This window comes from Peromyscus maniculatus, chromosome 1 (assembly GCF_049852395.1).
Source record: "Peromyscus maniculatus bairdii isolate BWxNUB_F1_BW_parent chromosome 1, HU_Pman_BW_mat_3.1, whole genome shotgun sequence".
In the NCBI taxonomy this organism is placed as follows: Eukaryota; Metazoa; Chordata; class Mammalia; order Rodentia; family Cricetidae; genus Peromyscus; species Peromyscus maniculatus.
This window is the reverse complement of record NC_134852.1, coordinates 13,976,446-14,002,002: the sequence shown is the minus strand read 5'-3', so window position 1 is coordinate 14,002,002 and position 25,557 is coordinate 13,976,446. Positions and strand designations below refer to the sequence as shown.

At 42.5% G+C, this 25,557-nt stretch overlaps 1 protein-coding gene and 1 long non-coding RNA gene across 3 annotated transcripts; one reads left to right on the top strand and one right to left on the bottom strand.

Annotated features, from left to right (window-relative positions):
- Positions 1-77: 77 nt before the first annotated feature.
- Positions 78-3,830, top strand: LOC107399532 (uncharacterized). The gene is made up of 2 exons (XR_013050635.1): positions 78-215; positions 2,842-3,830. It is a non-coding gene; the product is annotated as an uncharacterized LOC107399532 (long non-coding RNA).
- On the bottom strand, positions 3,718-25,296 carry Nlrp9 (NLR family pyrin domain containing 9). 2 transcript variants are annotated; one of them, XM_042270609.2, is made up of 9 exons: positions 25,026-25,296; positions 19,858-21,442; positions 17,671-17,835; positions 16,938-17,102; positions 14,522-14,689; positions 12,354-12,524; positions 9,997-10,167; positions 7,675-7,845; positions 3,718-4,077 (listed from the first exon to the last, which is right to left on the bottom strand). In XM_042270609.2, exons 1-9 carry the CDS (start codon positions 25,294-25,296, stop codon positions 3,930-3,932), a joined length of 3,015 nt encoding a protein of 1,004 aa, XP_042126543.2. In that variant the 3' UTR covers positions 3,718-3,929. The 2 variants fall into 2 exon arrangements, with proteins under 2 accessions (XP_042126543.2, XP_076426361.1); XM_076570246.1 differs by lacking the exon at positions 17,671-17,835.
- Between the last annotated feature and the right edge of the window lie 261 nt (positions 25,297-25,557).

The following is a 25,557-nucleotide window of genomic DNA, read 5'->3' as shown; positions in this document are numbered from 1 at the left end:
TAGAAACTTGACATCCTTTACCTTCCTTAAAGTAAATGCCATCCTCCAATCAGGAATAAGAATAAATTCATGAGGTGCAAAGTTCAGTAATAATTTCCTTTTCCTCCCCTATCTCTGTAGTAGTTTTTGGATCCTGGTTTGATCACGCACTTGGATGGTTAACCAGGAGAGACACAGAGAACTTTCTACTAATGTCCTATGAGGAGCTACAGAGGGTAATTCTCTTTTACTGTGTTTCCTACATTGCTCATATCTGCCTTTGTTCCTTTCCTTTGTATTTCTCTAGGGGTAAACAATCGAGTGAGTGAGTGGGAGACTGTCATAGTTAGCATCGTTGTCAACTTGACACACCTGAGAGAGGAGCTATCCATGGAGAGAATGCCTCTACTAGATGTCTGTGGGGGGATTTTCTCAATTAATGATTAATGTAGGGGAGCCTCATCACTCTGGGTGCCATATCCATAGGTGGGTGGGCTTGGGATGTATAAGAAAGGTAGATGAGTAAGTCAGAGGGAGCAAGTCAGTGAGCAGCATTCCTCTGTGGGCTCTGCTTCAGTTCCTGCCTCAAGTTCCTGCCTGGCTTCCATCCATGATGCTCAAAACCCAGAAGCTGGATAAGGCCCTCCTCCCCCAGGTTGTTATTGGTCAGTATTTTATCATGGTAACAGAAAAATCAAACCCAAACAGGGAAGGTGTGTAAAACCCAGCCTTTCATTGCCTGCATAACCTCAGCACGTTCTAACTCATCCTGTGACTCACTGTTCTCCTGAAACTGCAAAAACAGCAGTATTCAGCTACACAATAAAAGTGACAACTATCTAGAATAGTGAATGTCATGCTACATGTGTGGTTGATAAGTCTTAGCCATGTCTTATTAAAGACACGTGCTTCGTCTAAACGTTCCTTCAGTTTCAGAGTAAGAATCTGATGGCTTTTGTTCAGAACGCTAGCCTGGCAATGCTCTGCATTCAAGCTCAACAACATTAGTACACGAAAGTTGTCACAGTGGCTCCCACCCCGGCAACCTGACCACATCAACACATTTGATGCAGGCACCTCAATAGCTTCATATTGGGGCCCAGGGACAATCAGATGGAGTATTGAACATAAAACTTAGGCAAGGACCTTTCATATAGACTTTCAGAGAATGTTCCAGGCTCGAGTCCTAAGTCAGAACTCAGAACTGGCCAACAGGAATCTCACCATAGTAAACTATGTATTATATACAGCAATTCCAATACTCCAAAGAGTAGTGGTTTTTCATACAACTCTTTCTCTCTTTCAAATGCCCTTCTATTGGCTGATTTAATCCAGTGACCACTGAAATTCCCATTTCTTTCTGTGGCATACAGTGTTTTTTTAGAAAGTGCCTGTTCATTTTCTGCCTCCACTTTCCAATCCAATTTACATCCAGTTGGATTCATGAGTCTTGTTTTTTCCCAACAAAATTTGCCAATGAAAAGTTGGTAACCAAGGGTAATGATGAGTGTAATGGGGAGGAGCAGAAAAAAATATTTCATGTATTTTATATGAAATCTAGATTAGCTGTGGGGGACACACAGGGAGAAGCAGGAGATGGACTGTCCAGGTTAGGGAAAGGGTAAGTAGGAGGGGTAAGGTAGACAGCAAAGCATGATGGGTGATGAGCTGAACGTGAGTTCAGTACAATGATACACATGTATAAAAAGTGACATAATGAAGTCCCACATTTTATACACTTAAAGTTGATTAGTTTTTCATAAGGAAAAGTAAGGGGCTTGAGGTTGGCTTAGCTGTTCAGAGCATTTGCTGCTCTTCCAGAGGACCTGAGTTTGGGGCCCAAACCCATGCCAGTTAGCTCATAACTGCCTGTAACAATAGCTCCAGGGGAATCTGATACCCTCTTTTGGCCTCCACGGACACTACACACACACACACACGACACACACATACACAGGCATACACACACAGACATACACACACAAATACATACACACATAGACATACACACACAAACACATATACACATACACACACAGATGCAAACATACACAGACATATACACACAGACACACACACAAACACATACACACATACACAGAAACACACAGACAGACACATATGCAAACATACACACACACACACACACACACTTTTTTTTTCTGAGCTGGTGGCTGGCAGGCAGACTTGACGAAGGAATGGGTTTTCTTTTCATGACTCCTTTATCCCTTCACAATGTAAGACAGAGTATGAAAACTGGTGAAGTTGGTGCTGGAGCAATGGCTGAGTGGCTAAGAGTACATGCTGCCTTTACAGAGGACCTGGGTTCGATCCTCAGTACCCACATGGTGGCTCCCAGCCACCTCTAATTCCAACTCAGAGGGATTCATTGTCTTTTTCCTGCCTCAGTGCTCACTGTATGCACATGCATCATATATATTTATATTATACATTATAAATTTAGACATATCATGTATTTATTATAAACTTATATTTTCCTTTTATACTATATAATTTATAAACATAATGTAAAAATATAACTGTATAAATATGTTACATATGACATATTGTGTATATTAATATATAAATATATTATATAAGATATATTTGTATATTATATAGGATATATATTTGTATATTACTATGCATACTATATTATTATATATTTGTGTATATTACTATATATAATATGTAAATATTCATATATAATAGATTATATATAAATATATATGATGTAGGGTGTTGGAAACAAAAGTTCAGGTCACATAATAAGGAAGTATTCACCTTCTTGAGAACTCAAGGGCTATGTCACCATCAGTGCTTGTATCCACTCTCTCCTGTTAACTCCTTTTCCACCCACAGGACCTCAGAGGTAGCATGCAAAAAGTGTGTCAATTTCTGGGCAAATATCTGACTCCAGAACAGCTTGATTCTGCTGTCTGAAACTTGTCCTTTCCAGTCATGAAAGAGACTAGCATGTCCAACAGCCTAATGCTAAGAAATCCCAAAGATGGCACCGTCTCCAATATACCATTGCTGAGAAAGGGTAAGAAAAGATAGAGTGTCAAGGTTGTGTTGTAGAAATGGGTAGGTGTTTGATGTTTTCGTGAAGCATGAGTCATGAAAACAGACGTGCTTGGAAGCTAGTGTCATATTCCATCATATTCTTCAGAAGAGTCGCTGCTCACAGATCCGTTACTGAGACTCCTTAAAACCACGGTTAAGCAGAGAAGGAGTGAGAAGTGCCTGTGCCCTCCTGGCTCTGCCTGTGCGATGGACAAGTCCTGTCTATACACTTAGACCAGTCAGTCTCAGTGACATGGTCCACGTCTATAAGAAACCAGAGGTGTAGTCACAGGAACAGCACTTTCCAATTCAGAGGAGCGGGGAGCACTTTAAACCACTGCGTTATCTTTCCAGCCCCTCTTTGAAGGAATAAAGGGTGAAACTTAGGCCTGATCCCTAGAACTTGGAAAAAGAATTTTTGAGATCACTTTTCCAAAAGTATGGATTCCTGATTTTAACTTTGGGGATTCTAGATATGATCTTCATGCTTCCCACTTTCTGCATTGTGATGCTGGTGTCTTTTAGGATCACGGCATGAACTACAGTTCAGGTGGATGTTCACTGCACTGAGAACAACACCAGTGTAGACATGTTACAAACATGACTCCCAACCAGAACTGTAAGAGAATCAGGGTCTCTTCATGTTCAAACCCCAACACTCTAAGACAGCCATTAAGGACTCATTCATGTTTTCAAACATGCTCAGAGTTTATTGAATGTATTTGTTATCTAAATATTGCAAAGTGGTGAGGGGAAGTATAAAGACGGATGGGGGCAGGACACTGTGAAAGAACAACCCTGGAATCAGCTACCAGTACCAGGTGTGCAACTTGGGACAGGGTACACAGGAGGAATATGACGAAGGAAAAGACGTTGTTTCAAGATCAGTTTGTGCTGTTCCATACCAGACGGACACCTCTCCTCTTGCGTTCTTCTTTGACCCAGGGACAATGTAAGATATCCAGTTTTTCCTTCATTTCCACAGCTTGCAGTAGCATCTTTGACTCCTCAGTCAATGCAGATTTGTCCAGTCTGGAGTGAAAAAGAAAGTGTTTATTTTTATTACATTTACTAATTTGTATGTGTTTATACGGGCACATGCTACAGTGCACATGGAAGATCAGAGGTCAATTCATGGGAGTCCATCCTCCCCCTTCTATGTGGGTCCCGGGTTGTCAGGCTGGACAGCAAGTGCCTTCACCCACTGAGCCATATCAGCATCTCAAGTTTTGTTGACAATCACTTGCCTCTCTTTACCTCTATGCTGACTTCTCTGTCACCCTTCCCTAGGAATGAATGAATGTACCAAGTGTCAAGAGAAGGCGTGATTCTCTCCCAGAGAGTAGGGACCCTCTCATATATATAGATATGTAATATAGATGTCTATATAAAGAATCTATCAAGATGTTAAGATTAAAGTTAAAAAACATTGAAGTAAAAATGACTTTTTTCAGCCATTCATTGTTTAATTGCCTAACCATGATGTTTATTATTCCTTATTCATACATTATAACTTAATACAGTGTTGGCTTTTCTCAAACTTGTGAATACTAGTATAATGTCATTGTCACCAATCTCATAATCATCTATCTTAAGCCTCTCCCTTTTGTGCCCCTACTCACTTTCTATGAGACATTTAAAGCTTATCCTACATCTTAGCTCACCCATGAACATATCTGATGCTCATCTGTTCTCACTGCCTGTTCCACCCATGCCATTATCACTAAGCTTACCTAAAAAATAAAAATTACCAAACACTCATTATCTTTACACTTATATTTAAAAATCCATTTGTTTATTCTTTGATAATTTCATATATATACAATGTATTTTGATCATATCCTTTCCCCATTCTCCTCTACATTCCTTTCCAAACTTTAAGTCCTTTTCCTCTCCAATAGCTCACTGAGTCTAAGTCGGGATGCCCACAAGCGTGTGGATGTAGGTGCATGCTCTGGAGACTATGCAACCTACAGGGCCCACATCCCTGAAGAAAACTGACCCTCCTTCCCCTTGAAGCCACAAATGTCCCTAGCTCCTCAGCTAGGGGCGCGGTCATGAGTCTGTGCTGGAGAGTTGACCGGCTTGAGCTTGTGCAGGTCTTGTGCAGACAGCCGCTGCTCCTCTCTGGTCATGAGTGTACCTGCCTTCTCAAGTCTAGAAGAGGCTGGTGTGCAGCAGTCCTGCCAAACTCTTACCATGTTCCTACCCCTTCTTCCTCAGTGTTTCCTGGACCCTGGAAATAAGGGACCACGCCTCCCTTTAAAAAATAATGTCTTAAGCAGTCAACACGCAACATGGTTAATTTTTTTCTTGAAAAATTTCCTCTAGATTTTTGGGCAGTAGTTCCCCTTGAATTTCACAAATTGAGATCAGAACACAGGTCTCTCTGATAGGGTACAGCTGGCTGCCTCAATTTTCTCCACCTTCTCTGCTTGCTTTTTTCTTGCCTGATGTCCATAACCATAAGTCATGTCACATTTAACTATAAAGAGTTAATACATAGGTCTGCCAGGATCTTTAGATCTGCTGCCCATTTTGGCCCCTGCCTGTCCAACCTCCCCCTCAGTCAATACTGCCCCAACCACAGCCTTCTCACCATGATTTACCCCTCTGTGTCCACACCCCAGCCCTTCTCAACATCTCATCCTTGCCTGCACATTACTCTTTATAACCCCAGTTATATAAGACCTAAGGACCTAAGTCAACAGGGCAGAGGCATGAGCCATTTTTCTCACTGAATGTTCCTTAAAACATCTTCACAGGCACTTACATAATCAACCTGCACATATGGAATAAGTTCTCAAATGTAAATAAAATATTAAGAAACATAACTGGATTTCTAATTCCATACAGCAGTTTCAGAACCCTTTCTGACTCTAGACTGGAGGTGAACATTTATGGGTAATGTGTGTGTGAGGCAGTGTTTGTAATCGCCTGAGCTGGGTGATGGTGTCTCCAGAACACATGAAAATGCCTAACCAAGTTGTGCCCAGTGGTATAACACTGGCCTGGTAGTTATAGGACTAGCCAATCACTTTTTAACTGGATGATGATGCCTGTTCCACAGGGGAGATTTAATGTCTGCTACTGTAAACATTGTCAAAATCCCATGGCCAAGGAGATGACAGACCCTAGAGGAAAAGCTACTGTGGTTCCCTTAAATGGCCATGTTGTAAAATTGCCATCTAAATGTACAAATCTATGGGTATAAATGTAAACTTCTCACAGCCTTGGTCAAGGAAGCCTTTTTCCCTTTTTTTGGGGGGTGTGTGGGTGGTGGTTAATGCAGATTCACAACTGGTTGAAAATCCTGAGAGCAACTGTCTATGAATGCTGAGTCATGGATGGGTCATTGATCAACCTCCCCATCCAAGGCTCATGGATGATCATGAAAGAAGGGACAGACAGACCTCAAGGGCAGAGGATGGGAAGAAGCACCATGAAATGCTATCTTGTAGACATGACATGACCGTTTTATGTATCCACTCACAGTTGATGCTGAGGTTGCCGGCACAAGACCTGCATTCAAAATTCCAAAATTCCTCCCCTAGCTGAGAAACTATTGGCAGCTGATGACAGCTGAATGAGAATAACTCTTAATATCTGGCTGTTGGTAGGTTGCCCAGGCCCCAGCAGACGACCCCATGCCCATAAGCACATGGTCATCAGGACTTGGAGTCAGGGGGTTATTAGTTGGGATTGGAAGGTCCTGGGAGGGTTGGAGGATGTTAGTGGGGGGTGGAATATGATCAAAACACATTGTATACATGTATGAAAATTTCAAATAGTAATGTGTTAAAATTAACTTATGGCCTGGAGAGATGGCTCAGTGGTTAAGAGCACTGAATGCTTTTCTAGATGTGACTAGGGTTCAACTTCCAACACTTACATGGTGGCTCACAGTTATCTGTAACTCTGTCCCAAGGCAACTGATGACCTCTTCTGGCCTTTTTAGGCACTGGACAGGCATGTGGTGCATGGATTTTCATGCAGAGAAAACACTCATTAAAGTGTTTTAAAGATTAATTTGGCATTGAAAATGTGTTATACCCTAAGAGACCATTTAAATGACTTACACAAATTACACTATATATGTGAACTCATATTTTGTCTTTTTTATTACCATTTCTTGTTTTTTCTAAATGTTATACAATACCCACATATAACATTTGTTTGTGTGTGTGTGTGTGTGTGTGTGTGTGTGTGTGTGTATGTGTGTGTGTGTTTGTGTTTGTGTATATACATTATAGACTAGGATCCATATATGAGTGAGAACATGTGCACTTTTTCCTTCCTGAGACCAGGTAACCCTATTTGGTATACTTCTAAGTTCACTATTTTCTACAAATATTGTGATTTCATTATTCTTTGGAGTTGAATGATAATTTAAAAATAAGCCAAGTTTTTAAAAAAGATGTCTGATGATGTTTGGAGGAATCACCACCAGAGGGCGCTACTCATGAATGGCTGGAAATCAAGGATGGTTCTCAGTGTCCTAGAGTACAAAAGTGATCCTGTACAACAGAACGTCCTAGCCCAGTCTCAACGGGGCTGAGCTTGAGCAAACCACCGCTGAAGAGCTTGCTCTGAAGTTATTCCTGACCCCCAGAGACAGGGAGTACTCACCCCAGCACCTTCAAATTACAACTTTTGTGACTCAAAGCCTCACACAGCAGCTGCAGCCCATCGTGGTCAAAGGTTATCCAGTCGAGGTTCAGGCTAGTCAGTGTTTTGCATGTGGTGAGAGCGGAGGCAAGGTCTTCACAGCAGTCAGTTTTGAAGTCATTCATGTCTAACCTGTGACAGGGAAAATACCAGAAACAGAATGTGGTATTTGGGTACCAGCCAGTTCCAGGCTTCTGAGCCAAGTCCTAACCAGCCCCAAATGTCCACAGTAAGCAAAAGCACTAAGCAAATCCAGGTTTCACAGAACAGTTTTTTTTTATTATTTGAGAATTTCATACATGTAGACGATGTGTCCTGATTACATCTGTCTACCACGCACACTTCCAACTCCTCCCAGACCTCCCATTCTACACAGCTCCCACTTGATACCCGTTTTAGACCCATTAAGTCAGTGGTTTGCTGTGGATATCCCTCTGTATAAATACAATGCGGATTGGCCAGTAGCCAGGCAGGAAGTATAGATGTGACAAGCAGAGAAGAGAATTCTGGGAACAGGAAGGCTGAGCAAGAGAGACGCTGCCAGCCACCGCCATGAAAATCGAAATGTAAGATACTGGTAAGCCACGTGGCAACTTACAGACTAATGGAAATGGGTTAATTTAAGATAGGAGAACTAGATAACAAGAAGCCTGCCATGGCCATACAATTTGTAAGCAATGTAAGTCTCTGTGTGTTTACTTGGTTGGGTCTGAGCGGCTGTGAGACTGGCGGGCGAGAGAGATTTGTCCTGACTGTGGGCCAGGCAGGACTGGAGAAAACTTCAGCTACAGTGGTTCTCAACCAGTGGGTTGTAACCCCTTTAGGGTCAAACGACCTTTTCACAGTGGTCACATATTAGATATCCTGCACATCAGATATTTACAGTGTAATTTGTAACAGCAGCAAAATTACAGCGATGAAGTAGCAGTGAAAATAATGTTATGTTTTGGGGTCACCTCAACAGGAGGAACTGTATGGAAGGGCTGTAGCATTAGGAAGGTGGGAATCCCCTGCACCAAGCCCAATCAGCATCGCCTTAGGTGCTTGGGTTTAGGAATACCCATTGGAGCACAGGCGGCCAGGGCGACATCTCTACAGAAAACTGACTCTCCTCCCATCAGCAGCCCAGGGCAGGGGCTTCTCGAGTGCCTCTGCCATCCAACCTGGAATTGTGACCCGGATGACTCATGCCAGGTAAGCTGGTGAAGAACCTGAGGCCAGGCATGCCATAGGCCCTAAGGGAAAACCCACTACTTCTGCTTTACTAAGGGGACATAACATAAAACTACCTTCTAAATCAGTGGTTCTCAACCTTCCTAATGCTGTGACCCTTTAATACCGTTCCTCATGTGGTGGTGACCCTGCCTCTGCTAAATTATTTTCATTGCTACTTCATAACTAATTTTGCTACTGTTATGAATCATAATGAAAATATTTGCGTTTTCTGATGGTCTTGGGTGACCCCTGTGAAAGGGTCATGGTCACCCCCTAAGGGGTCATGACCCACATGTTGAGAACCATTGAACTAAATGCTCAGCATTATTCCTATATGTTAGTTCAGCTCTCAAACCCCAACAGAGAAGCTTCTTTTTGCAATGGACTGGTTAATACAGAGACTCACAGCTGGTCAACATTCTTAGAGTACTCAGCCTTACAGGGAACATGTATACCAGCCCTTACCCCAAGGCTCAGGGAACCTGAGGGCCCAGAAGATGACCCAGAAAGACTACAAGAACCAGATACTGTGGTGGGGGAAAACATGACAGGGCAGTGACGCTCCAACTCACAGCAACTGTTGTCTGTACCAGGCCTGTGCATTGACATTTTTCTCAAAACTGGAGACTACACTAGGTGGAATTCTTCTTAATCCTATTGCCTATTGTCTTAGTATGGTTTTCTATTGCTGTGAAGACCACAGCAACTCTTATAAAAGGAAAACATTTCATTGTGATGGCTCTCTTTCAGTTCAGAGATTCAGACTATTATCATGGCGGGACATGGTGGCATGCAGGCAGACCCAGGGCTGGAGAAGGAGCTGAAGGTTCTAACATCCTGACTCACAGGCAACAGGAAGTGGCCTGACTCCCTGTGTGTGGCTTGAGCACATATGAGACTCAAAGCCCGCCTCCACAGTGACACACTTCCTCCAACAAGGCCACAGCTCCTACTAGTGCCCCTCCCTTTGGGGGCCCTTTTCTCACAAACCACCACACCTGTTTACCCTCTAGCTCTCCCTCATTGAGCAGGGGGTCCTTTCCACCACGACAGTTAGTAGAGACTCACCCAAGACACTGCAATTTACAATCAGGATTCCTTAGAGCCTCACATAACTGCTTGATGCCCGCATCTTCTATGTTATTCTTGCCCAGTTTCAGGGTCTTTAGATTTTTCTTGCTAGTAAGGACAGCAGAGATACCCCCACAGCAGTCTGAAGTGAGAAAGCAACCAGACAACCTGGGAAAACACACATGCAAACATATTGACTTACGAGGCTCAATCCTTTTGTTTTGGTTTATTTATTTTAATTTTTAGAACTTCATATGAGCACTGCATCTACACCCTCCATCCCTACTTCCAGTTCCTCCTATTCCCCCAAATTAATAATCTCTTTATTATTGTTACATGTATACTATATATATGTATGTATTCATTCATGCACACATGTACATGCATATTTAACCTAAGTTCATTTAGCTTTGCTTGTGTGTACATGTGTCCAGGGGATAGGATAGCCCAGTAGAGCTTGTCCCTGGAGGAGCCCCATTCTCCCTCTCAGCAGCCATTCATTGACATTTTTTTTTTTGAGACAGGGTCTCATGTACCCAGTCTGGCTTCAGACTCATTACATAGCTGGAGGATGACCTTGAACTTCTGACCCTCCTACCTCTACTTCCCAGTGCTGAGATCATAGGTACATAGTTATCACACATGTTTTTTTTTTAAAGCTGTGCTGGAGGATCAAACTCAGGGCTCTGTGTATGCTAAGTAAGTGTTCTACCAACTGGGCTACATCCCTCGTCAATGAGACCCCATCTTAACAGCTTGGCATATTTCCATCTATTTGAACCAGAAATGATGATGCCTCTCCATCTGTGGTACCCTGCTCCTGGCTGGCTCACTGCAATTCTTCTGCCATGATCTCTTCATGTGGTGTTCCTACTCTTATTCCCCCTTGTTAAAATAGAGATACTCTGAAAGTCATTGGGGCCACCTTACCGCTGATTTCAGATTTCTGTGCAAATGTCATCAAGTGGTGAATGTCTGCCAGTATTTAATATAACAAACATGTCCTCAAACCCTCCCTAAGCCTCAAGCTCATGGTCCCCATGGCACTTTTTTTTTTTTTAATTTTTTTGGTTTTTTCGAGACAGGGTTTCTCTGTGTAGCTTTGCGCCTTTCCTGGAGCTCACTTGGTAGCCCAGGCTGGCCTCGAACTCACAAAGATCCGCCTGCCTCTGCCTCCTGAGTGCTGGGATTAAAGGCGTGCGCCACCACGCCCGGCATCCATGGCACTTTTAATAGTGGTTAAGAAAGAGGTTAAGAAAGAGGGGAGAGAAGGAAGATAATGCGTGTAAGATAGGTGAGCAATGGAGAATGGAGATGACGAATGTGTAGATGTTAAATATAGACATAAGGCAGATATGTTAGATGTAAGATGAACATACCATAATTAGTAGATGATATATAGATTGATAATGGACAGGCGATATGCAGATGATGAAAAGAGAAGGATGATAAGTAAAAAAAATTTTTAAATGGGAGAAAAGGGAGAGATGTTAAGTTCACAGTTGATGGATAATAGGTGGGTGGATATATGATAGGCAGATAAATATGTAAATCAATACATAAACACATATGCATAGATCCATGACTGATGGAGGTATTTCTACATATGGATTTATGCAGGTCTAATATGTGTGTGTTAATGGTTCTCAGGCAGGGATGAATTTACCCTCCAGGGGATGCACATTGCATGTAGAGATATTTTGGTTTGCCACACTAGGTCAGAGGGTGCTCTTGGCACCTCATAGATGTAGACACAGTGCCACAGCCCTCTTCAAATCACAGGACAGCCACAAAAAACATGCCAACAGTACAAAAACTTAGAGACTGTGACATTTGCACACACAGTACCTTTGTGCCTCTTATGCATACACGTCCATCAACTCAATTCTGTCGGATGAGGATTATTCTTAAAGTTTTTTAAAATTTTGTTTAATGTGTACTGGTGTTTTGTCTGCATTCATGTCTGTGTGAGGGTGTCACATCCCCTGGAACTGGAGTCACAGATAGTTGTGAGCTGCCATGTGGGTGCTGGGAATTGAACCGTGGTTCTCTGGAAGAGCAGCCAGTGCTCTCAACCACCTCGTCATCTCTCCAGCCCTGTTGGAGTCTTTGTCCCCAGGTAATGGAATGGATGAAGCAGTTTCTGGGGCTTCTATCATGGCATTAATTCCACTCATAGGTACTCACTTTCATCACCCAATCACCAAGGGCTCCATGTCTTATGATAGTCATCATAGGCTTCACCACAGACTCTGCGGAGACACTGTCATTCACACAATTCTACCCTCCCACTTCCTGCTGAACACCAACATTCAAAACCACATTCCCTGCAATGGATGAGAACACAGCCTTACCATAACTCCTGAAGGGTGCACTTTGGGTCCTTCAAAGCTTCACACAGAATGTTAACTCCAGTATCTTTCAGGACGTTTGAACTCAGGTCAAGAAGAGAGAGGTATTTGTTGCACAACAGGGCTTCGTAGAGATGGCCACAGGCAATGAAGTTGAGACAGCAACGTGACAACCTGCAAAGAGGGTCACACATCAGCAGCTCACTCATTGTCACAGCATCACATGCCTCTGCAAAGACTGTCATGTTCTCCCTATACTGAATCTCCACTTTGCATGAAGAAATTTTGAAATGGGCTGGTGAGATGGCTCCACATGCAGATAAAGACCCTTGCTACCAAGCCTGAGGACCCTAGTTCAATCCTACATGATGGACGGAAATAATCAACTCCCACAAGTTGTCTTCTGTCCTCCGTGTGTGTGAGTATATATTCACACAATGGAAACAGTTTCAAACAAAAGTTTTGAAAACCTGAGGTTGTAGATCACCACAGATACTTCCAAAATTGACTGATTTGTCAACTTACTTGCAAAACAATCAACTAATTCTTCCACCAATATCAGAAATTCACCATGTTGCAGAATCCTGCCCTCATGGAATATCTTCCATTATGTTTTTAATTTTTTTCGTTGTCAATAAGTGTGTATATGTCTCTGTGCAGGTGTGTACGTGGATGTGGAAGTCAGAGGGCAAGCTCAGGTGTCACGCTCAGGAACACCACAGGGTCTCTCACTTTCTGGAACTTATTTATTAGACATGGCTGGTTGTCCAGTGAGCCCTGGGGGTCCTGCTGTCTCCACTTCTGCAGTTTTCTTTTAGATATTTTTCTTCACCCTGTTATTTGTGTGTGTTAAAGACTAGTGTTTTAAAGACTGGATAATATTTGAGATAACTCATGCTTAATGTAGCTCTTTATAATTACTAGTCACCATGTGTAATTTAATTCAAGCTACTCTATAATAACTAATTAAATAACCGAATAATTTTGTCTTCTAATGTTTTTTCCTACCTCTCCTGAAATATCTTTCAACTTTTTTAGTGCATATTTTCTCCTTTTTTTTTTTTATAAGTTTTACATCAGGACTGGAGTCATGGTGCAGCATTTAAGATCACTTGCTGATCTTGCAGAGGACACGGGGTTCAGTTCTAACCATCCACATAACACCTACATGGTACTCACAAGTCTCCGGTAACCATAGTTCTAGGGGTTTATTGACCTCTTCTGGCTTCTGCTGCTCATACACTCACATGGTACAGTTAGAAAATTCCACAAGTACTCTCATGTATCCAACCCATGCCTTGGAGATATAAGACTATCTCCAAGGCATGTGCACATATTTTATATACCATGCAAATAAATTTCATGTTTGGGCTTAGGGACCACCACCAAGACTCATGATATGCAAATATTCCAAAAGAAATTTAAATGGAATATGGAATATTTCTGGTCTAGTCATAAGCAGTTCATGTAACAGATACTTAATCTGTACTAATTTTCTTTTATAAATAGATGTCTCCATAATGGTCAATATTCAGTGCTCTTGCATTTTATATGCATGTTCATGTTGGTAAGCTGCATGTGTACATACTACTGAATGAATACATGATCACAGAGGACACAAATAATTTTGCACCTGTATACCCAGTTGTTTTTGAGTACATTTCCCAACTTAAGGCTTTTGATTGATGGAACAATAAGTTATCTAGTATGGCTTCCCTGGGACAATAGTCTGGCAGTTTGTTACCATGAGCAACCAACCTCAACCTCAGGGCAGGCGATAGTTTACAGTGACTTAGATAAGATGGAGGAAGCCCTGCCTTGGAAAGGAATTTTTTGTTTTTCTTACTCATATTCTCCTCTTGCCTGGTATCCAATCTCTTTCCAGGGGCATCATTTCCCCCCATAATAATCATATTCATTAAGCTAAAAATTATATATAGGGAATTTCAGAGCTAGTATTGCATTGTCTAAAGTTGGTCTCATGATGTATCTGTTTGCATTTGCTCCACTTACTGATTTGGCAACTGAGGCATGGACAAGTGACTGAGTCTAGTGACACATCCCTTGTCCTCATGCATTCCTTAGTGGGTATTTGATCACTTTTATGATGGCTGCACCCATGTGCAGGGTTCTGCAATATCTCCAGGGCATGCTCTCCCAGACCAACTCACATCAGTGTCTCCAGGACACAACTTGGATGCTTCAGGATTTCACACAGTAACATCACTCCTTTGTTCTTCAAGGGATTTTCAACCAATGAGAGATGTTTCACCTTGCGGTAGATTAGGCAAGTAGCAATCATGCCACAAGCCTTACTTGAGATGTCACATTTCCCCAACCTACATGTGAGATACACGTCACAGGTTAGGAATAACATCTTCAGGTGATATATGTAAGACTACCTATTGTTCAAACAAATGACCCAGATTCTAATACTGTACATACCAGTCCACACCTACATCATAGGCTTATTTAATTAATAAGTATAATTCTGTGACTACCATTGTTAATTACAGAGTTCTACTGATTGGGAATAAGCCCAAGCCAATGGTTTTCAGCTATGGGTGACTTTTACTCTCTGGGATCCATTTAGAAATGCTGGTGAGGTTATGGGTTGTCACACCAACCAACAGAGAGATAGGGTGTTCCTGGAATGTAGTGGGTAGAAGTCCTGCCCTTTAATGCAGAGATAGACCTCATCACTAAAATATGGTCTGTAACCCAGTATGTCTGATTACTAATATCACTGTCACACACACACACACACACACACACACACACACACACACACACACACACAAACACTTCTCGAGTCCATCACAGTGACCCTCCCCTTCAGATTTCAGTTAACAGTTAGAAAGCCCATTGTGTTAGACCTGTGTTTCTGACATTATTAAAATCTGCTCCTTGTGTTTAACTTACAGAGGAGATCATAAAGCTTATGGGTTTTGCTATCTCCCTTGTCAGTTTAGTATATTCAAAAGATCTGATGGAAGATAATAGAAACAGATCACGTGCATGGAGTAAGATCTGGAAGGATCCCAAGTACGCAAACATTGCCTTATGCATATAAAGTGCTCCATATGGATATATTTGCCAAACTAGAAGACCCCTGGTTCTCCTTTCATCCCATCACTGTGATAAAACACCCTGACCAAAGCTGGTTAGAGAGGAAATGGTTTGGCTTACACTTCCAGCTCACAGTCCATCATTGAGGAAGTCAGAGCAGGAACCCGGATGCAAGAATCATGAAGGAGCTGCTTCTTGCTTAGTTAGCTAGACTTCCTATAAAGACCAGAACCACCTACCCAGGGAACCATGCCTCTTCATAGCAGACTGTACCCTCTTATATTAATTAACAATCACGATAATCCTTCACAGACATGCCTAATCTGATAAATCACTGAATCAAGATTTCTTCAAGTCAAGGTGACAGTTAATGCAAAGCAGGATGAAAATATTCCAAACTTTTTGGGATTTTTTTAATGGAGTCTTTATCATGTAAACATGATAGGCTAACTCCAAACTAACATTCTCACTGAGGATGGGGGTTGAGAATGACAAGCTACAGAACATGGTTCCAGCTTGGTTCTTCTGGGGACTGGTCACTATGCAGTTGCCAACCAAAGACCATTCATTAGAATACAAGTTGATCCTATCACCTGGAGAACGCCAAGAGGTGGGAAGCTTTGTGTCAGGAATCAAGGCAACAGTCCAAATATCAGAAGAAGTGATTCTGCCACCATCACCAAGCTCTCACGAAATGACAAAGGTTTGTAATTCCTGTACACAGCCAGAGGAAAAGACTGCAACGCGAGTTTCTCAGCATGAGCTGCCATACCACAGCACCAATGGTGATAAACTCACTCTGAGCTATCAATCATGTAGCTTAAGAGCAACAGTACTCTGCCAACTTCAACTCATTCTCATGCTGTTTCCACATCACCCTGCAGTCTCAGGGCTGCCTCCCATTTTCTTCTTAGCCTTCCATCAAAGGCCATGTGGAAGTTTTGCTTACGGATTGTTTCTCTGCTGGTAGTTTTCACAAGGTGCCTCTGCATGCTGACCTCTGATTTCCACAGGTGCCCTGCCCCGCACACTAAGTAATGAGTGTAATACAATCCAGATATGCTATTATGTTGGTATTCAAGCCATTAGAAAACAAAGGAAGTCATCAAAATGCAAGGGGAAAATTTTCCGAAGGGAGTGGGAACCAACAGCACACAAGTGAATGTGATCGAAGTACACTATAAACATGGGCGAAATGGTGTCATGGGGGAGGTGGAGAGCGGATCAGCAGGTAAGAGCACTTGCTGCTTCAACAGAGGACTGGAGTTCAAATTCAGGAACCCACATCAGGTAGCTCACAGCCCTCTTTGGCTTCTGAAGGTACCTACATACAGGTATGTGCGTGTGTGTGTGTGTGCGCGCACACACACACGCTTTTAATAAAGAGAAAAAGAAACTATTATGACATTAATTTTGTGTAACACATACTAATGCAAGTGAGAACTTTCAAAGATAAGCCTTAAAAGTGATTTTAAAATTTTAAAGAAGCTACTGAGTGTAGACAATGCACTGACTTACAGTAGTTCCTCCACTCCGCATGTTGTACATTTCAGCACAGAGCACAGATTCTCAACCATGTCATTGGAGAGATTACTGCCATACAGGTTCACAGATTTCAGGTTAGGTAGTTGAAGAAATATGTGAAATAATGCACCATCTCCAAAGTTAGTCATGAAGGGACACCTGTGCAATAAGGCCAAATGGCAAATTATACCAGGATGTGGGGGTACATGGCAAAGCAACTTGTAGACATCCTCTTCCACACTTCGCCTCACAAACCATGGTTGTTCGGGCATTCTAGTTACCCATGTCAGGCAGCTCATGATTTATTATAATTCTCATTCCAGAGGAACCAATTCAGATGCACACATACATGGACACAATCAAAATAACCTTAAAAACTAGATTTTTAGTTAACATTCATTGCAGTCTCTAGAACATAATCAACTCCTGTTGGCTGTGTACATGGACACACACACACACACACACACACACACACCCACGATGTATAAACATTGGAAGGGGAGGGGGGCAGGAAGGGGGAGAACAAGGGAATCTGTGGCTGTTATGTAGAACTGAATAGTATTGTAAAATAAAATAAAATAAAAAAGAAAAACCTCAGATATGTGGCTCTTGGCTATTGCTTTTTCTACTTTGGATTTAGTTCTGCATTTATTTATGCATTAGTCTCCTCAAGGAAGAGACAGAATTTCTTCTATCTACTTAAATGATGGGTGCCTATTAAACTTACGACAAGCTTTGGAGCTTAAATGCAGTTAGAGGGTAAGTAGAAGATGGAGACATTGAGGCACAGAGAATTTTAAGGGTAGTTTCATTGAAATTACAGCAGTCCAGATCCAACACCTGCAAGTTGTAGACACATTCGCAAAGTATACTCCACTGTTTTATATTGTTTCTGCAATGAGATAACACACAATTATTCTCTGGTGCCTAAATTCAGTTCAAGACATTCCTAAGATAGGGAGATCACTCCCAAACCCCTCAATGAGGCACACATGGTACATAGACATACATGCAGGCAAAACACTTATACACATTAAATAAAAATAAATCAATCTTTAATCAAGAAAGAAAAAGGAGCACACAGGAGACAGACAGGAGAGAGAGAGAGAGAGAGAGAGAGAGAGAGAGAGAGAGAGAGAGAGAGAGAGAGAGAGAGAGAGAGAGATATCGATCCCTGGTCCCTGTGGGTTACAAAATACCATCTTCTGGGCATGGTTTAGCCATTGTGGTCTTAATCCCACAAGAGCTATGGATACCTCCACTGCCTGTACAAGACCAGGCCTGTTACCAGTCAATCAGAAGCCGGGGAGAGCCTCACACAGCTCTACCCCTCCCTGCTAACATCATGACTACTGGTGGATTCTCAGGGAGGAGCAGCCATCTCCAGTTTTGTACCCACAAGTCAGTCCACCAGGGTCTAATGCACAGTTCCAAACCCATACACACACTGATAGCCCTCGTTAAACTCAACAGCTGACACAACAACAAGACGTGAATGTGAGAAAGGAGCTGATAAAGAAGAAGTTAGTGTGATGGGGTGGAAGGGGAACAGAACGGAGTAGAAGGTGAGAGTAACCAGAATGCATTACCTATAGGTATGAAATTGTGAATGAATACATTGAAGAAAAATTATAAAAGCATGGCTTGATATGAGGTGAAATAGATTGAGTATTTGGGAGACACATTTTTATTATTAAGAGATTTTCTATTCATTTTACATACCAACCACAGATTCTCCTCTCTTCCTTCCTCCTGCCCCCCAGCCTTCCTCCTCACCGACCCCCCCATTCCCACCCCCTCCAAGGCAAGGTCTCCCATGGGGAGTCAGCAGAGCCTGGTACATTCAGTTGAGGCAGGTCCAGTCCCCTCCTCCCTGCACCAAGGCTGCGCAAAGTGTCCCCACCATAGGCACTGGGCTCCAAAAAGCCGGCTCATGCACCAGGCACGTGTCCTGATCCCACTGGGCCCCCGAAACAGTTCAAGCTAAACAACAGGGGAGACTCATTGTTAATAGCTACATATCACTGCTGAAGACACCCAACCTTACTCTGTTCTCTAGGGTCTCCTCTTGCAGTGAGAAAACGTGATTTCTATGTGAATTTGGGTAGATATTTGGGACTCCTGAGTGAATAGCAAACTATGCCCAATGATATCATCAAAGATGCTACACATTTGAAAGATCAAGTATGAGCTAGCAGCCTAAAGCCAATGCAAGGCAAGGCAACTAGAGCATTGTAGTATGAGCACAGCCTCAAACCAGACACGAGTTCCCAGAATCTTCTCCAGTGTAGTCACCAGGACACTAAACACTCTATGGATGAAGGATAAGAGCCAGACACTGCAACAAAGCTGCTCACATTTCCACCTCACAACTGGCCTTGTCTCAAGTTTGTTCTTTGTATAAATGGAGGAACTCAAAACACAACTTTCCAGGGCCACATAGCTCCGAATGGCAGTGCCAAGACTCAACAGATAGGCTTCCTGACTATGCCATCTAAACACTCAAGCATAGATGTGTAAGAACTTAGGAAATGCCATGCTGGAGAGAGGGATCAGTGGGTAGGCATGTAGGCTGTGCAAGTGTGAGGACCTGAGTTCAGATCCACAGCACTGACCTAAAAAGCTGAGCATGGTGGCTTGAGGCTGTTGCCCCAACATTAGAAGAGGGAGACAGGTAGACCCTGGTATTCTGCTGGCCAGTTAGCCTCGTCAAGATGGTGAGCTTCAAGGGTGGTGAGAGACTCTCTCAAAGGGTGAAGGCAGAGGACAACAAAGAGAGCCACCCCACATCATCTTCTGACTTGTTCACAAGTTCATATGGATACAGCATGCACACAAACACATGTATAAAATTATGCATGGACGCTAAGGCAAAACTGGAAGAACTGAAGACAAGCTTCAGAATTGTGGTTACCTTTTGTTGAATTCAAAGTCTTCTAAGTCACCGTCTTCTGGGTTATAGATTTCTGAAAAAAAATTGTGTTGTATATGCACATGAAGTTTCTTTAATTTTTGAGTTTTCGCCAGAATCTTTGCAGCCGACAATAATGTATCAATATTACTAATATCAACAGTCATTTCTTCAAATAAATCGATCACTTGTGTTTCAAATCTTTCTTCCTCGTTTTCATGTAGACTCTCAAACAAACTCTGGGAGTTCATCAGTTTCTCACTGCACTCTGCTTGACTCAAACTTCTCAAGCATTTGAAAATTTCCTGTTCTACCTCTTTGGATGGTATAAAACCAAAGAGTGGTTTTAGCATGGCAGCGGCTTTTTCAGTGGCAATTCCAAACACAAATGCCCCTGTCATGAGCCATTGTGTTTGGCCATGAACATAAACTTCTTTTAGAAGTTGGGGCAGGCTTCTAATGATGGGGTGGGCTGTGCCTCTCTCTTGTCTGAGGAAATAGAACAGGGCAGCGAAATACGACTGTAGCAAAGGATGGTAAAACATGAAGCCGTCTCCTCGATGCTGGAGAAAATTCATTCCCAGCCACACTGCCTTCTCAGATTCCGATATCCCATTCCTCCTGAGATCCTCAGATGTGAACACAAATACCTGTTTCCACATTGCCTCTGCAGCCAAGGTACACAGGGTCTTTAATCGTGCTCTGTTCTGATTAGGTGGACAATTGTCATACACTGATCTGAATGTGCTCACCATAAAGTTTGTGTAGATAGATGAATCTGTCTCACCAACTGATTTCATTCCCTCTCCCCTCTTAAGCCGCCACTTTAAAGTACTACAGGCCATCCAGCATAAAAAAGGGGATCTGCGTACAACAGACAATTGGTTTGTGCTTTGTAAATAATTAAAGACTTGTACGGCTTTCTGAGTATTTTTGAAGAAATATGTAAAATAGCACTTTATAAATGGGTCATTGAATCCTGTAACAATTATGTCCCTTGGATACCGCAGCAAGGGATAGATTTTTGGTACACTTGGGTTTCCCAATTCAAGAAGCAGAGAGGATTCTGGGAGCATTACTTTCTGTAGCAAACTGCTGAAGACAATTTGTGTCGGCAGCATCTTCCCCCAGTCATCGCACAAGTTTGTCCTGAGTTCCAAGTCAAATTTCAGGAATTCAAGTCCCTCCAGGATAAACAAGATTCTCTTGGGATCAGATAAGACATCTTCCAGTGTCTCTGAAGACTGAGACAACTTAGCTAACATCAGCTCAGCTAAGCTCAGCTCTGTAACATTGTTAAGTGAGATGAGAGAGATGAAGAAAACATACTGAAATCTGTTCTGCCATAACTTTCCTGACGTCCAGTCCAACATTGCTTTTCTTAAGAAAGTGGTTTTTCCTTGTGCTTCACTACCTAGTACAACTGCAGTGACCGGCTCTAAGGGACAATCAAATACTTCTTGCAATGCCTTGTACTGCATTTCTATAGTTGCTTGGTAGATTTCATCTTTCATACAAATGAAGGTTTCCACGTTCCATATGTATTGAAATATAGTCTTCATAATCTCTTTGTATGAACTTTGTTTATCTGAGTTTGATGAAATCAGAATACAAGGCAGTTAGGAATAGGATCCTCCTGAGAATGAATCACAGTTTTTTCTTAAATACACGTCTGGCGAATGATCTACGCATCCGGGTGATCAGTGAGGCCATGGGTCCTGAGGAAAGAAAAAAGGAGGAGAGCCACCCACCCCTTCCCCTGCAGTAAGTTTCCTATTCCCTTCATCTGATATAGGTTTTACTTCCTGTTACACTACAAATGAAGAAAGGTTAGGCCCCACCCCAACCCAACCAACCAACCAGTTCCTTCTACACCCACACCTCTAGATAGAGACCTCTACTGTATGCAGCTCTTTCTGTGCTTGTGAGCATGCATGGGAGAGTTGACTGACTCATGGCCAACTCAAATCCCTATACTAAAGGGGGTACACGAATATTTCAGGGCCAATAGAGAAGGAAGGTCTCCAGAAGCCAGGGGTACTTAAAGAAAAATGTGGGATCCCTCTAGAGTCAACTGTCTCCATATATTGGATTCCTTCTCTACCAAAAAATATTTTACAATGCCAATAAACCTTGCTTTCACTTTCCCTGGAACTCTTTCCTCCCTTACATTCTTTAATCACAGAGAAAAACAACTCACCAGCTAGCCAGTCTCATCTTGGTGCCCAGCATGGGGCTCAAACCCCAGACACTCGGTTATTTCACCATATCCAGGGTTATAATATGTTTGATATATTGACTGTAAAAGCATTATGACCAAACTGGAAACTCACCTCTGAGTAACAGCTACTATAAAGCATGAATTTTGGGTATAGCTTTCCAAATTTGCAAAGGGCATGGTACCTCCCAGGACAAAATCCAGAAGTACTTCATTTGTACATAATTTCATGAGTTAGAGCTCAGAATGTTGCTGTTCAGTCTAAAACTTTCATACCTCACAGTAAGTCACTTACAAGTCATTCTATTTAAAATTTTTCAGTTTGGTATACATGTTGATAATTCTATGCTTAGTCAAAGCAAGATTTGATTCAGGCAACAAGACAGAGTGAAATGAACTTTGGAGTTATATGAGTTCAAGTCTATGGATAACAAATCAGGGTGTCAAGCTGTCCAGGGTTAAATCATATATATCTCATTGTTTTAGATACATTAATCTATCTGGGTCAACATCCTAAGCCAAATGAGATTAATAGAAAGTGTTTCTCTGTTCATTCATGGGGATAGTTAGCAGGCAGCTGGCACATGTTCAGTACCACAGGTTGATATTTTTCTGTGATTTCTGGCACCAGGCGTTCTGAGGGCAAGGGCCTACTGTCTTCTCTGAGACTGGGACATGCATATATCAGTGAGTGGTACATTAGAAATGTTCACTAAGTTAAGAGCACTCGCTGCTCTTCCAGAGGACCTGGGTACAGTTCCCAGCACCTCTACAGCCACTGACAACTGGCTGTTGAGTTCAGCTCCAGGGATCCCTGCCCTCTTCTGGCCACCACAGGAACTGCATGCGTGTGGTGCCAAAAAAAATCTTTTCAAAAAGGAAAATTGGTATCCGTACAGACTTTTGAATGCCATTAAATTTTTATTATAATTTGAAAAAGAGAATTACTACATTCACACATGATGAAGTGTTGAGTGTTGGGTTGCCAACGTGGCTCATGGATGGGGGCATCCTGTAAGTGCTCCTAGGGTAGTAGTCTAGAGAGGACAAAAATCAAGGTGACATCAGCTAGAATTTGTCCGTCTTTAATCTAGTTCTTTTTTCCTTTCTGTTTTTAGAGACAGGGTCTTGTGCAGGCCAGAATGCCCACTGACCTCAAACCAGCCACATAGCCAAGGCTGGCCTTGAACTCCCAAACTCTCCTGTGTGCCCCTGCATCTGAAACAGTAGGAGGAGCTAGAACGCACTACTGTGGTGGTTTGGATAAGAAATGCCCCCCATTGGCTGGTATGTTTAAAGATTTGTTCCCTAGTGGACGGCCATGTCTGGGAAGGCTTAGGAGGCGTGGCCTCGCTTGAGGCAGGCACCGAGATTTGATGGCCTCACCCTACTTGTAGTTCTCTCTGTGCTTCATGCTTGCCATTGAGACGTGATCTCAGCGTCCTGCTCCTGTCACCAGGCCTGTGTGTTGTCATGCCTCTCTCCATGATGCCTCTCATCACTTTGGACCGAAAAGCCAAAGCGACTCTTCCTCCCGAGTCACTTTTGTTTATAGTGTTTTATCACAGCAGCAGCAAAGGAACTGGTGCACTAACAATGCCCGGTTACCCTCCACACCCTACAGGCATGTGCCTACTTGGTCCTTGCCAAATTACTGGTATCTTTATCCCCACGAGGAAACAGGTGTAGTGAGATGGATCATCTCGTTGCAGCTGACTAACCAACAAGCCACATGACTGAGGACCAGCTAAATGAAAGCGCGTGGTTCCAGATTCACAATCATTTTTGGTGGATGCTTATGACAATTACAGCATTTGTTAAATCATAGTTTTGCTAAAGGATGCATGAACAACAGACAGATTGGAATGTGGAGATTGTCTATATGTGTCTGAAATGTGGGGTCATCTGTTGGTAAAATATTCCCTCTGGAAATACTGTGACATGCCTTCCACCTGGAGATAATCCAAGGTTGTACATTTGAGGTCTTCCTCTACCATCTCAAGCAATTCACAGGCTATAGAGGTAAGGTCTCTGGGAAAGGAGATGAAGGCCTATTCTTAGCAATACATGTCTGGTCAAAAGATGAGTGAGTACTATAACAGAACTCCGTCTCAGCTGAGTGTGGCACTGTGCACCTGGAACCCCAGGACTCAGGAAGCTCAGACAGGAAATCACGAGTTCAAGACTAGTCTGATGGTCTATAGAGTGACTCTGAAGTGAGACAGTTTCAAAGATAGAACAAACAAAAGAGAGACAGAGGGAGAGAGAGAAGGAGGGAGAGAGAGGGGGAGGAATGTCGTGATAAATGTGTTGTTTTGTATGCTAATTTTAAAAAAGCAAATGAAAGGTCAACTTTCTTGGTTAGCTGAAGAAAACATTAATGTTAGGATCTGCCTTATGTGTTTCAATCAATCCTGTATTTTCTTTTATTGGTCATGGTCATGTGCATTAGGACACCCTCCCCCTCCCCAGTCAAAGGATGATGTATATAACAACCATTGGTTTCTTCAATGTAACCCTTTCTCAACTATTGGGAGAGGCAAGTAATCAACAATGATGTGACCTTCACATTATAGTTGTAGCTTGTTGTTTCTGTGGGACTCCTAAGAGTGAAGTTGGGGTGTCTGACTCTTGCCTCCTCTTGGGACCCTTTTCCTACTACTGGGCTGCCTAGCCCAGCCTTGATCTGAGGGTTTGTGCCTAGTTTTATTGTACATTGTTATGCCATGTTCAGGCATAAGACAGCCTCTGGGAGGACTGCTCTTTTCTGAAGGGAAATGGAGGAGCAGTGGATCTGGGGGAGAGGGAGATGTGGAGGACCGGGAGGGGAGGAGGGATGGGAAACAGGGGTCGGTATGTATTGTATGAGCGAAGAATAAGCTAAAAAAAATAAAAGTAGCTCCTATGTGGCTAACTTTCCCCATGCCTCCCCTCTATCTCCATGCTCACTTACCTCTCCTCAGTTCCTGAGCCATGATCGAGAGGTCTGCCCTATTGATCTGGAGAAACAGGCTCGACACTATGTCCCATACTTGTCCTGGACAATGTGTGAACAACAGTGTCATCAGTTTTGTTCTTGAAGCCATCTCAATCTTATTCCAGGGTATCGGCTTGATTTTAAATTCCTCTGTTTCTTTACTGAGCAGCTCTTTAAACTTCAAGAACTCTACATCACTCAGTTTTTGCAGGCAATGATTCACCCCAAAACCAGATGGTCCTTCCATCTTGGATGGTAAGCTCAGACTTCAGAGGTTAATAAATCTTCAAGAAATAAGTGACACCTGGGCAAGAATGATATGAGAAGTCATGTCTCAACTTAAAGAGGCTCAAATTATTGATGTCATGCATTCCTTCAGATACAGGTGGCTCATCTTTCACCCATTTACTTAATGCATTGTTAATCTAGTGTTAAAAGTATCCTTATGCTAAGGTTGCTGTGAGAGAGAATGATAACCAACTGAACAAAATTCAATACAGCAGTGATG